Raw genomic sequence first — 14,699 nt, forward strand, 5'->3', positions numbered from 1 at the left:
CGACAGTCCACTTATTATGACGACAACACACGAAGCAAAATATTACGAAATACTATTTATTTGAATTTCTCAATTAATACAGACTGTAAGGGTGTTTATGCAAAAGCATAAGCAGTCTTAAAAATATACACAAAACATTAGTGGTAACATGTTACAAAATACATTCGTTTGAAACATTGATAAAGAAATGATATACGTGCTGATTTAGAAAAAGAAAAAAAGCATACAAGAGCAGTTCGATATAAAGGAAAGTATGATGAAATACATGCTTCATTTTAGCATTTGTAATGATATTCTTTTATTGGTAACGTGAACTTTCTCTTCATCTCATCATGATTTTTATAAAGACATAATTGTATACTGCCATATAGTAAATATAGAAAACATACAATTTAAATTATGATTTCATGCTGACTCTGAGGGAGAACAATATGGACACATCGTCATCTGCAGTTACATCACATTGCAGCAACAGGTGGCAGGGTAGTTGTCTGTACTGACTTGAAATTCATTTCCATAGACAAAGTAAACGTGTGATTTCCCTTTCCATGAGTAGGTCACTTTGGTGACAGGAATCAGTTCGATAGTTTGACGCTGGACACACAAAAGAGTAGGCATGTTACTCAAAACAACACATTCATTGCATTACTAATAGTGAAATTATGTTTTACTACATTATATTCAGCTGTAAATGAAGATGGTGCACAATTAATTACCTGTTGAAGAATGCGAGAGGTCTGGGAGAGCCTGACCTGGTGTTCGTTGATTAAGCGCTGTGCGGCATTTACCACAGTAGGGCCCGGGAATCCCATCACTGGATATACCTGAACGTTGAACAAGGTAAAATAATAATAATAATAATAATAATAATAATAATAAATAAAAAATCTGACTTGATTTGTTTTTAAGATTGCATCAATTGTACAGTGCTTGTCTCAAGAGGTCTCCACACAGTGTTTAAATTAACAGAAGAAAAATGATACTGATCAAAAGAAGTATGGTAAGTAAATAAGTAAGTCTGTAGTATGAAGTTTGCTTCTATGGTAAGCCAGCTAAGAGGTCCCCAGTTGGTTCAAAAGGTTAACTGGAACACATAAGAGGGAGCATCAAACTCAAACTCTGCCCTCCCTCCGCTGTCTGCCTGTACTCTTAAAAGTTAATTTAAATGGTTTCACCTCACCTTACCCTTCTGAGCTGATCAATCCCTACGCTCCTGACCGGTGCCTTAAGGTCAGCTGACCAGCTTCTTGTGGCGATATTGGAGTGGAATGACCTCCCAGTACACATTAAACAAGCCCACTATCCCACAAAAAAAAAAAAACTGCTTTAAAGACCTATTTTAATTCCTTGGCTTTCAACACAGAATACGATTCTGCCCTTGCTTTATGTCTTGTTGTTTTTTAAGCTATTTATTGTTTTTAAATGATAGTATATCCAGTTGTCTTATATTTTATGTTCAATTTGACACAACGCTGCTTCAGCTGAGGTTGTTTTTAAAGTGCTCCATGAATAAAACTGAGTTCCGTTGAGTAGTTTCTTAGTGTCATTTAGCCAAGATCAAGCAAAACAATATAGTCCAATTGGGACATACATACATCTTTGACAGTTCCATGTCGGAAGAATTAGGTGAAGACCCTTTTTTGGTATAGTAAACAAAAGCAAGGCCATTAAAGGATGGTTGGATGAAATCATATATATATATATTAATGGGCACAAACATCCCACAGACACACTACGTTTTGCAGAATGGGGAGTTGCAAAAAGCATAGTTGGCCAACAGTTCCTTTTCATTTCCTGCTGTTGAAATGGCCCAGTGTTACAATACATTAATCTATAGAGTGTACAACATAATAAGTACCTGCTTGAGAAAACAAGCATGGACAAAAAAAAAACTCTTACCAAGTACTGAGCGTCCCTTAAAAGCTCCTTGCCAGACACTTTGCTAAGGTTATCCAATTGAAGTCCACTGGATTGCTCCACAACATAGTCATCAGAGTTGTTGGTCCTGAAATATATCATATAGTTTTGCTTGATTGCTGTTACTATAACACCTTATTAACAGTGCAGCCAGACTATCGGACAATGAAAGAAACAATACCATTTTACAGTCAGGTTGATATAAACCAAAAGCTGCTGCTTTCCACGACATGTGGAGCATTGCTTGAATCCTTGCCCCTGGCAGCCGTGGCAGCTGTAAAACAGTGTAGGGACGATAAGCTGTAGATTTAAGGAATATATATATCTTAGAAGCAAATGTTTTGTCAATAAAGTTTGACTGACTTTTCCCGGCCTCTGCCAAAGCAATGATTGCATCGCTCATTTCCGTGGCGGAAACCAGCTCCATTGCACACCCAGCAAACTTTCTAGCAGAAGGGAAAGAAATCTAGCAGTTGGTCAGGATTACTGAAGGTCACTTCCACCAATGACCCTTACAATTACGACTTACATTGCCTGCGCCGGAACAATCTTTGCAAGGCATCCGCCCCATTCCCATGCAAGCGTGACAGCTCTGTTGATGAAATGATCCTCATTAGGGAAAAACACACTTCTTTCTCTTGTTTGAACATGCTTAGAATGACATGAGGTAATTATGAACCTTCATAGATGAAGTGTAGGGAACTTTGATGATCTGTGTACTGTCTGTAAAATAACTAGGGGTTGGTGCAGGAATATCCCAGGGCCCGGGAGGGGGTTGGGAGTATGCATCCACCGGCTGACCTGATCCAAAGAAAGCAGCATTGCAGTGAGGAGATAACCTTATTGATTTCAAAGGAAATGGTACTTTAAATAGCTGACAGGGAGCAGAACTAGACAGATAAGCGATACAAATTAAAAAATCACTCAATGTTAAGTTAAAGAAAAGTGATTAAAAGGAAAGTCACCCCCCCCCCCCCTTTGTTTTCACAATATGTTCTATGTGTTAGTGGAATATGAGTTAAGCAGCAAAATCCAGCAGTTCTTATCAATATCAGAAGGCGGCCATTTTGCCATTTCACCTGTTTTCTGAAGCTGAGCTGTGATTGGTTGTTACCTGTAACCTGAGCAATTGTGGTGTCATTTTCACTCGACAGCAAGTGACAAAATGGCCGCCCCCTAAAATTTATTTTGCTGCATAACTCATATTACACAAATGTAATATTAATCAGGATGTCATGCTTAGACTACTGAGATCACATATAGCATATTATTGTCAAGAAAAGTTTAAGGCTGACTTCCCCTTTAACTAATTATCGATGTAATTTACATTAAATGTGCTGTATCTTTCTACAGCATGTGCCTATATATACCTGTCTTACATGACCACGGTCAGATTTAATGAACAAAAGAATAAAAACAAACCATAGATGATAAATCTAACAGTTACAAAGTAGGACACGAGAGTGACATACCGATATATGGCTCATGACTCCACTCAGTCGATCTCGATTCAGTGAAGGTTTCCAGTCGGTACTAAATAAAAGTCATCCACATGACACACTTAAATTGCATGGTCATATTCAAATGTAATTGATTTATTGCGTCTTCCTTTTTACCCTGTAGGTATTGAAAGCGTCCATGCTGGTGATCACTCCATCTTTTGCTGGTGCTGAACTATAACAACATTTGCTGGAGGCCCACAGTGCAAAAGCCTCCCGCGCTGTCGTCTCACTTATTGATGGAATACTGCAATCAGCAGAGGAATTAGATGCGTGCTTGCTTATTGTCTTAGCTACACACATCCTTAGTTTTGCATTCATTGGAGTAGAAAAAAAGTGAGCATTACTTCCACTGCGGTTGTTCAGGTCCAGGTTGAGGCTGAGGAGTTGGTTGCGTCGGCATTGGAGGGGGCAGAAATCCACCTAATGCAAAGATGGAAAGTCAGCTAATTTTTGGTTGTATTGTCACACGAGGTCATAAAAACACATGGATTACAAATAATGGACCTAATGTCCTTAATGACCATTCCCAGTGACCCTATTTGCCTCAAAATGCTGCCTCACAGTATTCTTGTGTTTGTAAAATTTAAAATAAAATAAAACATACATTATGATAAATTGCACGATTACCGTTTTTATTCAAAAGAGGCATTCATTTAGGGGTGAGAATCTTTGAATGTCCGATTTTTGAGTCTGCGATTCAATTCAGAATTGATTTTTGATTAAGAATGATTTTTGCTTCAAAATGATTTGATTGACAATGATTTTTGCTTCAATCTATAGATGTGCAAGGAATCGTAATGATCTACTCCAGTCTGACTCGCTAATGCTAATTAGCGTGCTACTCGCTGCACTTTTATCACTCAAAAGAACGGCACCACACTGCAAAAAAACTATTTTTATTGGAATAACTTGATCGTGACTTTTTCCTTCTACTCTCTAATGTGGCTACAATTCAACAGTGTATCAGACCGCGTGGAACCACTCTGCCCCTAAGTGGCCAAATCGGGTACAACATGAACAGCGCTCCAAATAAAGGCACACACAGACAAAGGCAAGACAGTTTAAAATAATTTAAATGAAATACATTTTGGGACATTTAAAATTGATTCTGAATCGTAATAAATGAGAATCACGATTCTTACGAGAATAGATTTTTTGGCACACTCCTACATTCAATAATGCATGTTTATTGCAGTTGCAGTGCACCACACTGAGCTGTTATACATATTTCAAACCCATATGACTCTAGTAGCCCTACGTATATTGGTGGCCCTTGTTCTTTTCACACTGCACTTAGTACAGTGCAGTGCAGCGACAACCAACCCATTTATTGCATATGGGTTGCGCAGTGCAACAACACAACAACCGTGCCTTGGAAGCTGGTCTCGATATGGGTGCCGCGAAAACCATATGCGCTGTATTTGTTTTGGTGGGGTCAACAACAATGTGTATCAGAACCTGTCTGTCGCCACGCCAACAACACATAGAAAGTCCATAAGTGGGTCACTCAGCATTCACAACAGCTAGTCCAATTTTTAACTGTCATTTTTGGAGTGGTGTGTATCTTGCTGACACTGAAAGCTGCAAGTGCCTACATTACACGAAATGGCATGTTCGAAGCTCACTGCTAAAAGAAAAATGAACAGTGCAAATTTACAATTTAAAGAAGAGCAGACTGAAAAATTTGCATTAATTCTCCCTCCTATCAGCAAAAGACCAACATGCTTAATATGACATATTTACATATTACATATTAATAAAAAAAAGTTGTATTCCTAAAAAAGTAATATGTTTAATATGATTGTAATTCAGTCTAACATATGCACAAATTGAAAATTAATACTGCTTAAATATAGGAAATTTTAAAAAACAATGTATACAAATGTATTGCAAGTAAGTCAGATTGCACATAAATAAACTTTTGAAAACAACGTTTTAAAAGATTAAATGTGATTGTATTGTACCTAAATGTTAAATGCAATTGAACTGATATTAACAAATGTACTGTACTGCAAAAAATAAGACGTTTAAACTGCTGCAACTGTGCAGTCTGAATATTCAATTCAGTGATTCACTAGTGGGAGCCCAGTACGTGGTACTGGTGCCACACTGAGAATCACTGCCAGCTTATATAGCACAATTTGAAATGACATTATGAGATGAAGCATAGCAATTTTGAAGAGATATTTCCTCAAAATTCATGCATAAGAAAAACTAAAATAAAACAACTGAAATCATCATAGGAAGCTAAAATAAATCGGATATGTATGTGATGTGTCCGTGAATCTGCAAATTGAGTAACAGTGTTAACTTTATATTTGCCTTTAATTTAATCACACTTGAAACATGAAGCATAAACCTTTTGACTATAAGATTTTAAGATTCATATAATACCCAATCAAGGCAATCAATGTGATGTGAGTACTTGTACAGTACATCACTAAAAAAAAAGATTTTTTTGGTAATTGCCACGTACTTAACTCATTTGAAAAACATGTCCCATTGTGTTACACTTCAAGTCACATATGATATGAAGAATAGTTGTTGTTTAGTCAGTTATATGACTATACGGACCTCCTCCTCCGGCCACAGTGCCTTCGTATCCGGGCATGTTGTCAAACATGCCGGCTGGTGGAGCGCTCGGTCCTTGGTAGTCAGGCGCGGGTGGGGCAAACATCGCTGAAACAAACCAGAGGAACCAGTTCATGAAAACCTTAATATCGCTATTCAAGTGCTCGAGTAAGCAAAGTTTGAATATGATGCATAATTCAGAAACCCACAAAAACATTTTAGTTATGTCTGATTGCGCATGTCCAACTAATTTAGAGATCAGGTGAAGTTTTATGAGGATCACGTTCCTTCGCCCACGACGACGTACAGCCTACGTGAGGGTGCGAGTGTGTGACTTACCTTGACCCTCTGCGTTGTTATAATCCATTATAGAGGTTTGTGAACAACACTAAATACCGACTAGTATGTTGCAGCCCTAAAAAGAAAACACTTGTAAAGCACCCCCCGCTGTTGTCACGGGACGCTAAATTCACGGTGTGAAGACATGGTGTGACGTCACCCTATGTGTTGCACGGAAGTGTGCGATTACATCCTTTCTTAAACAGACACTCCCGGTTCAGCAACGTTTTAGGCCCCAGTGAAAACAGTCCATCATTGCACATACCAGGAGGACCGTCGGTTGCTTGTAGATAACCCGGATTGGCCACGCCATAACTTCGTCTTCCGTCGCTGGTTGGAACGGAAAACGAAAGTTAACAAGAGGCCAGAACGTAACGGGACTATCCGACACGAAATGTTACTTTACCAAACACTGATTTTCAAACACTCACTCTATTATAGGCTTATACTCCATGTTGGCGCGTTGGATGTGCTCTGAAAACAAACATGCAAACGAAGTTTTACACATCCACCGATAACATCACGTGACAAACAAAACAATAATTTACCTTCTTTTAAACGTGTCAGAAATCACAGTCAGCTAAAACGTCCTTTCTTGTTCTAACAGTCAGATATAGGTGGATTTTTCATTTTTGAGAGGTCACCATCCACTGCTGATTTCCCAACACAGCCAGCCCCCTTATAAAAAAGGTGGTGGTGGTGGGGGGCGGGGGTGCGCGCACACCCGCCCCATGAGCAGTAAACTACAGCAGTAAAGTATCACATTATTTTGATTTTTCACCTTAGGCCTACGCCCACAGAATTACATAATTACACAGAAGAATCACAACAGACCAGATGCCCGAATTTTAGTTAATTAATCAATTTACAATATAGAGAGCAAATTGAACCAATAAACATCAGTGATAGAGCTACATGGTAGCCAAGGGTCCGGTTGTTTGCCTCGCCGACGCTCTGCGTCTAATTTGTACTGTTTTGTTGCTTATAAACGTAGTTCTCACGGTGTGACCAAGAACCGCCTGTGTGGTGTTGCGAAGAGAGCGACATCCGGGTAGATCAGGTTAACAGAAGTGAAAGCGCGTGCAACGCGTGCAGATGTGTGTGTGTGGGTGTGCGCGTGTGTGGGTGTGCGTGCGTGCGTGCGTAGATATTTCTTAGAACAGCAAGCTATACAGGTTGTCTTTGAAATATCACCTTGTCTTGTATGCAAGGTTTCATTAAATTGTGTGCACATCTTTATCTTTTGTAAAAAAAACAACACAACAACTGTAACTTACTGAAGAGATTTGACAGAGTCCATGTATATCTGTGTATGTGTTATGCTAACCCCAATGGCCAAGGCATGCACACCAGAAGGAGCAGCAAAATATCCACCGTATTGAAGCAAAGGCATCACTATTCTATAAAGTACATCAAAAAAGTATAAGCCATCGAAGCCATGTGTCTTCAGAACAGATTCTAGTGATTCCCAGTTATTGGCTAGATCAGGATGTACCTCGCTTTCGCCCAAAGTCAGCTGGATAGGTTTAAACACATCCGCGACCCTAATGAGGATAAGCATTACAGAGAATGGATGGATGGATTCTAGTGATTTAGTACAGTCAAAAGAACTGTCGTTCCCATCACAGCAAATAAGTGGGCCAAAGCCAGATTGACAAGAGCACAGTACAGGCAAATTATAACGGTATTACGGCCTTTAGGGGCGCCACATAATCAATAATAATAAAAAAAACGTCACTATACTTTAATTATATACTGCAGTTAGTAGTATTTTTTCTGACAATTGAGAAACCATTCTACCCTCTACCTCGGCCGTCTATCATCCTCTACCCTGCGCCCTTTAATTTAATAATGGCCGCAGCTGTTTGATGCTCTTTTGAGGGAGTCTCAGCAGTCAGAAGATCAGTACAATAATCATATTGGAGATGAAAGCATGAGCAATTTTCTCCTGGTCTGTTTAAAGAGTTTGCTTCTTCTTTAAAAAAATAAATAATAATAATAACAAAGGCCTAGCGGCCCTAGCCTATTTATTGTACAGTTGCCTGAAGAATATTTGGAGCCAGGTTATCCATAGAAAGGAATATGAAGTAGTTGTGTTCTAGTATACTTTGGGCATCATTTGCCTTTTGAGCTCAAACCTAAAACGCAATTTACACCTTCGTGAAACTTCTTCTGGACAGAGGGGCAAAGGTGAGTATTTGTGCCTTTTAGATTTATTTAAAACTCGACCAACTGACACTTTATTATGCTGTACAATGTACAATATTTAAGGTTAATGTTTTACGTGATAGGCGCTGTAATGTGAAGTTTGTTGTTGTTGCGAACTATAGTTCCCATGAGCCTTTGCAACACTCCCGGAAATCCTTTTCTTTCCTTCCGGTGTCGGTGGTGTCCTCTTTGGATATACATCGGCGGGTGAGTTGATGGAATCTGTCATAATCCACACAAATTATTCCCTTATTACACCGTATGGGTGCTTGTCATAAATTATTTATGTCTGATATTCGTATATCTGATGAAATTAAGCTTTACAGAAGGACAGGGTTCACGTTTTGCAGCGCGATGTGCCTCCGCTAAAGCTAGCGCAAGTCTGCTATGCGTGCTTCACATCATGCCTTGTCAAAATTGAACAGAGGCCCGCTAGTATAAAATCTCCCGACAAGTACTAGAAGCACCTAAGCAGCTGTAGTTATAGAATAATTCACATTGTACATGCAATTGGCGTGTAAAACCTGGCGAGTTGGCACCATGTCTTCCTAATTGTTTCAACGTTAGCCGAGCAGCTTGCTAACAGGGTAGTCAACATGTCTGTAAAGCGCTGCCAGTAGTAATTTTAATGTCTTGAATTTCGGGGTTCGAGCTAAGGTAACAGAATGATATTTAAAATGTATCATTTGCGTTTAATAATTGACAGAATCCAGATCTTACGATGACATAAAATGTTAACATTACGTTAATACTTGTTTGTATTTTCAGTCACAATGGCAGCCCTCCGACCCCTCACAAAGCCCAAAATCGTCAAGAAGAGAACCAAGAAGTTTATTCGCCATCAATCAGACCGATATGTCAAGATTGCGGTAAGTTATGACCCTGTATGGGCTGCAACCAAAATGCACAATTGAAGTTGCACATGACTCGAAGATGAAAATACGCCATTTCTTGTCTCGGAACAGAAAAACTGGCGCAAGCCCAGAGGTATTGACAACAGGGTCCGCAGGCGGTTCAAGGGACAGATGCTGATGCCCAACATCGGTTACGGTAGCAACAAGAAGACAAAGTATATGCTGCCAACTGGCTTCAAGAAGTTCCTGGTGCACAATGTCAAGGAACTGGAAGTTCTCATGATGAGTAACAAGTAAGTTATTGTTTCAGAAGTCAAGTTGAAGATACTGCTTTGTAAACTGAACACCCTATCTGTGCCATCCACACATCCAACACAACTACTTAGATGCAAAAAAAGCATTTCCGCTGTTCTCTTTGCTTGATTGTCACTAATAGCTGGGTTTGCACTCTTATTAGTGGACCACCGATTGTGGGTTGTGTGCACCAGCAACATACTCGCCTCGTGTGTACAATAGTGGCTCTTGAGCGTCTTCACAGCATGTGCATTTTGTTCAAAATCAAATAATCTGATTCATTTTTTTAAAGTAATAATTTAAGATGAAATTGAATGATACAAAACTGTTTAAGGCTCATAGTCTATTATATGTGCGGCGTAAACTAATCTAGGCTTTTGGGGTTGGGGGTGATGAGTTCATTAAAACTTGATCAGTTAATAGCAATAATTGCATGAGGAGGTCGAAGTTGATTTGATGCACAGCGGGATCAAACAGCTGTAGCAACAGTGTATGACCCTGCGCTATCACACTCAAATGCATCTATTTAAATGAAACAATGTGACTGCAATAAAGTGACATGAGATCATCTGTATTGGCTGTTAAATGACTGAATGTTAAAATCGCATGACTTGTAATAAATCAACTCAAAAGTGTTATTCAGCATAAAACAATGTGAATCCCTTTTGACGTTGTATTAATTGTGCATCCTTTTGATTCCTTTACAGGACTCACTGTGCGGAAATCGCCCACAACGTCTCGTCAAAGAACAGAAAGGTGATCGTGGAGAGGGCAGCTCAGCTGGCCATCAAGGTCACCAACCCCAACGCCAGGCTCAGGAGCGAGGAGAACGAATAAAATGGCTGTTCATAATAAATACTTAATAGAATGTTGCTCATGCAAATTTTTTGGTGTGGGATTTCATTTGTTAATGGAAACTTGAGTTAAATGTTTGACATTGAAGCCGGTGAGGGAAACAAGTTCATTTATTTGGCTGTTTTACTTATGAAATTATGGCCATTGTGTGTGGTTTACTACCTCCCAAATAGACATTTGCTATGAAAATATGGTTTGCGTTTAGTCTTAGGAGCAAAAAGTAGAATTGTTCAAATGCACATTTTTGTAGATGAGGCTCTTCCTGTAGATATGTTTCCTTCAGATTTACAGTATTTACCAAGCCTTTGCTCATTATGTTCCTGTAGCTCTGCAGTGGTTTGCTTCAATAAGTGTCCAGATTGTGGTTTTGCATTGTTGAGAAGTCGTACCCTGCTGAGAAAGTTCCCATTGCGATATGGCAGCCGGGCTGTGCCCCTCTGTGCTTAACCGTGTGCCATCTGTCACCCCAAAAGTGCCAGCAATGCACACAAAAATATAATTTTGCCAGTCACCTGGTCAAGCGGGGATGAGGGAAGAAGCAAAACCAAGACGGATCTTTTTTTAGACTATTCAAGCAACACTTAACTGGATGCAGCTGAGAAAGCTGGAAGTTCTCCAGAGAGGGACGAGGACATCAGCCAAAGACCATGAACATGTCGGCGAGGATAGCGTTTGGAAAAGGCCACCTCACTCCCAAGCAAGTCTCTGGCTTCTCTCAACCTGATTTCCTGCGTAGAAGCGTCCACTCTGCAGGAGGAAAGGGAAGGATGTTCTCCTTTTCACTCAGATGTCGACTTGGCATTGTGCGAGGGAGGACAAAAGGTACAAACGTCAACGCGCCAGAAATTATGTACACCTGCACATTGTAATTCTAAGTTTGCTGTTATCAAAATTTATGCAGCTTAACACCCCTCCGCCCCCCGCAAATTTTAAGAAGAAATACACAAAAATACCAAAATGTTGAGTGATATATGTGACGTCAAATTTGTTTTTAAATTGCACTTGCATCTTATTACCACAAGATGGCAGTCTGGTCAGTTTGAAGGACATTTAGGGTGAGGTTAGTGCTTAAAAATTAGCCTTTTTTTTTTAAATTGTTGCTGTTGTATTTTTTCATGCATAAATATGATCGCTTTTTATTTGACGCCTCATAGTTGTCGGTGCAGTTTAGTTACTGTTGCCTTGCTTATTAGACAACAGAAATATGCGGACATTATTGTGGCCCTGTGAGGCGAATTCGAAATCTGGTTTGGTTGACGAAACAATCCCATTGCTAATATTGTTTAAAGTTAAACAGAATACGTATTCGGTTTTAACAAATAGCATCACTATCAATACTGAGCTAGCATTGGGACTATAAACAAGGTCGCATGACTTGTTCGTAATGGAGCGTTCTTATGTGTAACACAAAAATTTCTCAGCTTGGCGCGGTGGTTTCTTGCAGATCAAATTAGAGGCACAAAGATGGGGTTTAAGTGGACAGATTTTTTTTCACAGATCATTTCATCTCAAAAAGTGCTGTTTTTGGTTGAGGGGGATTGCCAACAGCACTATTTATTATGAAGGCAAAGAACATGGCAGCACACAGAGGCTGAAATCTGATTGGACAACTTGGACAAAGAAAATCATCCACACGTTACGTAGTTGTATTGATTGAAAGCAGTGAAGTCAAGAGTAACATGACAAAATGAGGAGTTTATACTGTAGGGCGTGAATTAATACAATTTGAATGGAACAAATACAGCGGCGCCTTGAGTTATGAGTAACCTGACTTATTAGTTTTTCAAGTTACGAGTCATCGTTCGAGCACAAAGGTAAGATACGAGTGCTGTATGGTGGCAGTGAACTAAACAAAAACAAAAAAACTGCAAAGAAAAATAAATTTTGTGTGTTTATAACCAATTTTGCCTGAAGAATGAAACCACTAGCATAACGCTAACGCATAATTGCAATGCCATTGACAGGGCTAAAAAAAAATTGTGGAGGCAGGAACATATTCATGGAATTTGGAAAATTATTTGACATATGATTGTTTGGAGTTATGAGCATGGTCATGGAACAAATTAAAGTCATATCTCAAGGCGCCATTCTATTATAATTTAAGTCAGTGCTTCTTAGTGTAAGACCCGCAGAGAAGGCCTTGCTGGCCCCGCTGACCCATCACTGATGTGATTTAATGTAATTTTTGTGTGAAAGGGAGTTTATTCAGTCTCTGTATTGTGTTTAAACATGAGTAATGTTTATTCTCTTCTCAGAAATGAAAAAAAAACCCAACAGATTAGTGTTTGTTTATATTACTTTTTGTCATCTATTCCCAGAGGTTTATTTGTAATCACCGCAGCGTCAATATTCCATCTCCTGATTCCCTTCATGCAGCTGGTGATTAATGGGCTATTAGAGAGAAATAAAAGGCTTCCAGAGGAAATTGCCCTCAGCGAAGTATTTTGTAACAAGTGGAACAGCTGAGTAATTAGGCCTGGTGCAGAAATGAGGAATTGTTTGTAACCTGTAGAAATGAGCCTGGCCTCACTTGAATTCTTGTTGAAGAGCCGCCACGTGTAAGTTGCTGCATGTGTGCAGGGCCGGAATGGGACTTATTTTCAGCCCTGGAGGTTCAAGGCTCCAACCAGCCCACTTTAGTTGAGTTTTAATGAAGTGTATCATTATTAAATAGCTTACCATCCCCTCCAACGTTTATCTTCACATTGTATTCATATTGTAGTCAATCAAAAATCTAAATTTAAACTGAAGAAGAAATTAGTTTTTTTTTTTACTCATTCACTGCCATTGACGTCTATAGACGTAAAAAAATTAATTTGAACTATTTCTAATAGTTTAAATTTTTTTCCCACTTTTGTTGACAAGAGTATGAAAACCTAGTAATTTTTTTATTGTACATTTAGAACAGATATAAAATTTGTGATTAATCAAGAGTTAACTAGTGAAGTCATGCGATTAATTATGATTAAAAAATGTAATCCCCTGACGCCCCTAATTTTTAATAATCTTTTCTTTTTTTTCTTTTTTCTTTTTTTTTTTAAATAATCTTTTCCTTTTTTTCTTAAAAAAATTAAATAAAGATTATTAAAAATTTGGGGCGTAATTTTTTCCGTAATAAATCGCATGATTTCACTAGTTAACTCACAATTAATCAAACATTTTATATATCTGTTCTAAATGTACAATATTTTTTTTCTAGGTTTTCACACTCTTAACAAAAGTGGGAAAAAATGCTAAACTAATTGAAATTTAAATGAATTTTTGACATCTGTAGCCGTCAATGGCAGTGAATGAGTTAATAGCTTCTCTCGCTCGCCGCTCTTGTTAGCCACTCTAGCCTATGGCTCCGACAAACTCCATCATGCATTTCCGCTGCATTCTATGCTATAGCGACATCTAGTGGTCACTTATTACTAGTGTCGTCAAAGTTAAAGCATTAACTCACTGATTAATTACAAAAAGATACAGCATTAATCATGTACTATTGCAGATTAATCACTATTAATTTTGACCGCAGATAATCCTTTAGCTTGCTAGCGGATGGTTATGCTATAGCTAGCATAGGCTGTGTTTGAGCAATAAACATAACTAAATGCATTAAAGTAAAGCATTTAATAGATGTTTGCTTATGATATTCACAATATTTGCTCGTGTCAAACTATTGGGAGTCTTTTTTTTCTCATTTTAAATTATGCAAGTAATTAGAAAAATAAGTTGATGTGAGTGCGCAATGGATCAAAAAATGTTGAAAACGTCCTCATAACATTAAACATCGAAATAATTAACACATAACAGGTGCTCTTCAAATTTGGCAGACAATTTATTTTTGATGGGGGGAAAAAAGCCTTTTTACTTAAGCGATTAATCGTGATTAATCAAAATTATAAAATGTGATTGATCTGATTAAAAAATGTTTATCGTTTGATAGCTTTACACTTATTACACACTGTGGCTCAAGATGGACAACACAACAAAAATGACTATGACTTGGGGCCATATTCAGAAATTATAATTTGTGTTGACTTATTATTGACTTTTTATGTCGGCGGATGTGATACCACTTTATACCTACTTTTGCAGCCCTCTGTATATTATAATGACCTACCCTCCACACACGTGTAAAATTGTCAATTTCAACGAGAAGTCATTTTACTTGCTG

At 38.5% G+C, this 14,699-nt stretch overlaps 3 protein-coding genes across 6 annotated transcripts in view; 2 read left to right on the plus strand and 1 right to left on the minus strand.

Moving 5' to 3' along the window:
* Window positions 1–40: 40 nt before the first annotated feature.
* Window positions 41–7,030, minus strand: ssuh2rs1 (ssu-2 homolog, related sequence 1). 2 transcript variants are annotated; one of them, XM_086070270.1, is made up of 14 exons: window positions 6,878–7,030; window positions 6,761–6,803; window positions 6,595–6,659; window positions 5,994–6,098; window positions 3,764–3,839; window positions 3,534–3,663; window positions 3,390–3,450; window positions 2,597–2,718; window positions 2,447–2,509; window positions 2,281–2,363; window positions 2,099–2,191; window positions 1,900–2,005; window positions 717–824; window positions 41–594 (listed from the first exon to the last, which is right to left on the minus strand). In XM_086070270.1, the coding sequence occupies exons 2-14, from the start codon at window positions 6,781–6,783 to the stop codon at window positions 454–456; spliced, it is 1,176 nt and encodes a 391-aa protein (XP_085926396.1). In that variant the 5' UTR covers window positions 6,784–6,803; window positions 6,878–7,030; the 3' UTR covers window positions 41–453. The 2 variants fall into 2 exon arrangements, with proteins under 2 accessions (XP_085926396.1, XP_085926397.1); XM_086070271.1 differs by lacking the exons at window positions 6,595–6,659; window positions 6,761–6,803; window positions 6,878–7,030 and adding an exon at window positions 6,330–6,571.
* Window positions 7,031–8,677: 1,647 nt separating this feature from the next.
* Window positions 8,678–10,568, plus strand: rpl32 (ribosomal protein L32). Its single transcript, XM_086068731.1, has 4 exons — window positions 8,678–8,744; window positions 9,306–9,406; window positions 9,503–9,684; window positions 10,393–10,568. Exons 2-4 carry the CDS (start codon window positions 9,311–9,313, stop codon window positions 10,520–10,522), a joined length of 408 nt encoding a protein of 135 aa, XP_085924857.1. The 5' UTR covers window positions 8,678–8,744; window positions 9,306–9,310; the 3' UTR covers window positions 10,523–10,568.
* Window positions 10,569–11,070: 502 nt separating this feature from the next.
* Window positions 11,071–14,699, plus strand: part of LOC147179494 (glutamate receptor-interacting protein 2-like) — a 36,480-nt gene continuing 32,851 nt past the window's right edge. For all 3 annotated transcript variants that reach the window (XM_086069063.1, XM_086069064.1, XM_086069066.1), the window contains exon 1: window positions 11,071–11,362. In XM_086069063.1, the coding sequence (XP_085925189.1) occupies window positions 11,188–11,362 (175 nt within the window). In that variant the 5' untranslated portion in view covers window positions 11,071–11,187. The remainder of the gene's footprint in view (window positions 11,363–14,699) is intronic.

Source organism: Leptonotus elevatus, chromosome 2 (genome assembly GCF_054856555.1).
Source record: "Leptonotus elevatus isolate MCC_2025b chromosome 2, RoL_Lele_1.0, whole genome shotgun sequence".
Lineage (NCBI taxonomy): Eukaryota > Metazoa > Chordata > Actinopteri > Syngnathiformes > Syngnathidae > Leptonotus > Leptonotus elevatus.